The 2,386-nt window shown below is 70.9% G+C and overlaps 1 protein-coding gene and 1 non-coding gene across 2 annotated transcripts in view; both read left to right on the forward strand.

Moving 5' to 3' along the window:
• Positions 1-2,386, forward strand: part of NOP56 (NOP56 ribonucleoprotein) — a 5,664-nt gene that overhangs the window by 1,337 nt on the left and 1,941 nt on the right. The window contains exons 2-8 of the mRNA XM_085318053.1: positions 51-220; positions 313-474; positions 663-861; positions 1,120-1,307; positions 1,469-1,620; positions 1,819-1,919; positions 2,242-2,385. Of these exons, the coding sequence (XP_085174179.1) occupies positions 51-220; positions 313-474; positions 663-861; positions 1,120-1,307; positions 1,469-1,620; positions 1,819-1,919; positions 2,242-2,385 (1,116 nt within the window). The remainder of the gene's footprint in view (positions 1-50; positions 221-312; positions 475-662; positions 862-1,119; positions 1,308-1,468; positions 1,621-1,818; positions 1,920-2,241; position 2,386) is intronic.
• Positions 895-1,025, forward strand: LOC146588409 (small nucleolar RNA SNORA51). Its single transcript, XR_014897427.1, has one exon. It is a non-coding gene; the product is annotated as a small nucleolar RNA SNORA51 (small nucleolar RNA).

A 2,386-nucleotide genomic window follows, 5' to 3' on the forward strand; every position in this document is an offset into this window, starting at 1 on the left:
CGGGGCCGGGCGGGGTGTGGGGAGGGCTCGGGGCCGATCCCGGGGGTGAGGGGGGTCGGGGCCCGGGCCGCCCTCGGGAGCGCGGCACTCACGGCGGCCCGGCAGGTGGAGGAGAGCGTCCTCAGCGTGGGCAAGTTCCACAACGTGGTGAAGCTCGTGGCCTTCTCGCCCTTCAAGTCGGCGCAAAGCGCCCTGGAGAACATGAACGCCGTGTCGGAAGGTGAGCGGGAGCCGGGCCGCGGCGGCGGTGCCGGTGCCGCCCTGGGCCGCGGCGGCGCCCCCGGGCCGGCCTGACCGCCCCTCCCCGCGCAGGCGTCCTCCACGAGGACCTGCGGCTGCTCCTGGAGACCCACATGCCCGCCAAGAAGAGGAAAGCGCTGCTGGGGGTCGCCGACGCCAAGATCGGGGCCGCCATCCTGGAGGAGCTGGGCTACCAGTGCCAGACGGGGGGCGTCGTGGCCGAGATCCTGCGGGGTGAGCGCGGGCGAGGGAGGGCGCTGCGCGCGGCACCTCCGCTCCTGCCGGGCTGGGCCGGGGCYGGGGCCGGGCAGCTCCTTCGGGAGCTTCCCCGTGAGCCGGCCCGGCCCCGCAGGGCGGCTCCGGGCAGCGGGAGCAGCCGGCAGCGCGCTCCGGCACGGGTTGACGGCGCCGCCCGCACGCAGGGATCCGTCTGCACTTCCACGCCCTGGTGAAGGGCCTCACGGCCCAGTCGGCCTCCAAGGCCCAGCTGGGCCTCGGCCACAGCTATTCCCGGGCCAAGGTGAAGTTCAACGTGAACCGCGTGGACAACATGATCATCCAGTCCATCAGCTTGCTGGACCAGCTGGACAAAGACATAAACACCTTTTCCATGCGCGTGCGGTGAGCCAGGCGGGACCGGGGCGGGGGGGTTTCCACCTCCCCACGCTTACCGCAGGCAGCCGCCGCCTCAGCTGCCTGTACAGAACGGGGAGGGAGAGCATCGCCTCGGTACACCCCGGCCCGGGAGGCAGTGCCCTGGCTGGATTGTGAGCGGGGGGACACGGCGCGCGAGGGGGCTGGGGCTGGGGCTGGGGGGGGGGCTGGGGCTGGGGCTGGGGCTGGGGCTGGGGCTCCTCCCCTGACCGGCCCTCCCCGCAGGGAGTGGTACGGGTACCACTTCCCCGAGCTGATCAAGATCGTCTCGGAGAACTACACGTACTGCCGCCTCGCCAAGTTCATCGGGAACCGCAAGGAGCTGAGCGAGGAGAGCTTGGAGGGGCTGGAGGAGATCGTCATGGACAGCGCCAAGGCGCAGGCGATCCTGGAAGCCTCCCGCTCCTCCATGGGTGAGCGGGGAGCGGCAGCGGTGGCTCTGGCGGAGCCTTGGATTTTTCAGGGCGCGAGGCTGAGGCGAGAAGAGTTGTTCTGGCCGAGGACGGGGCGCCCATCGCGCCGTCCTCAGCCGTGCGATCCACGCGGCCCGGCCCCTGACGCCGCTCCCTCCCAGGCATGGACATCTCCCCCATTGACCTCATCAACATCGAGAGCTTCTCCAGCCGCGTGATCTCRCTGTCCGAGTACCGCAAGGGCCTGCAGGAGTATCTCCGCTCCAAGATGAGCCAGGTGGCTCCCAGCCTCTCCGCCCTCATCGGAGAAGTGGTGAGTGGGTGTTCTGGGCTCGCCCAGGCCGCGGAGGTGATGTCCAAGCGAATCTGTCAATCCACTGAGCAGCCCTGCTGACACTTCTTGCTGCTGATCCGTGGCCTGGGTGGGGGCCGCGCTGCCCGGTCCTAGCGGACTGGGRCTCCGTACGCGCCTGGGGACGGCAGGGGTAACCCCAGCCCTGTGCGTTCGCAGGTGGGCGCTCGTCTCATCTCCCACGCCGGCAGCCTGACGAACCTGGCCAAGTACCCGGCCTCGACGGTGCAGATCCTGGGGGCTGAGAAAGCCCTCTTCAGGTACCGCTGCAGGGTGGTTGCGGTGATGGCAGGCCCCTGGGCTGCTGGGTGTGACGCGCCGGGCCGCCGCGGCCTCGGCCGCGCGTGATCAGCCAGCCCCAGCCTCTGAGCGACCACCGCGGCTTCGTGTCTTGCGTTGCGGGTGCCTGACGGCGGGTCTGTGCGCAGGGAGCCGCCCCGGAGGTTAGCGGTGCCCTGGGTTGGGGTGGGGGCGGCCGGGGGGGGCCCTGCCCCCTTGGCCCGCGTGACTCCGGTCCGGAGGACGCCCCTGGCCCCGGGGCTCCCTGTGCCGTGCTCTGACAGCTCCGCGGGCCGCTTCCAGGGCGCTGAAGACGCGAGGGAACACGCCAAAGTACGGGCTCATTTTTCACTCCACCTTCATCGGGCGAGCGGCYGCCAAGAACAAGGGGCGCATCTCCCGCTACCTGGCCAACAAGTGCACGATCGCCTCCAGGATCGACTGCTTC

This window comes from Rhea americana, unplaced genomic scaffold, assembly GCF_003343005.1.
Source record: "Rhea americana isolate MKP2758 unplaced genomic scaffold, rheAme1 scaffold_515, whole genome shotgun sequence".
NCBI lineage: Eukaryota > Metazoa > Chordata > Aves > Rheiformes > Rheidae > Rhea > Rhea americana.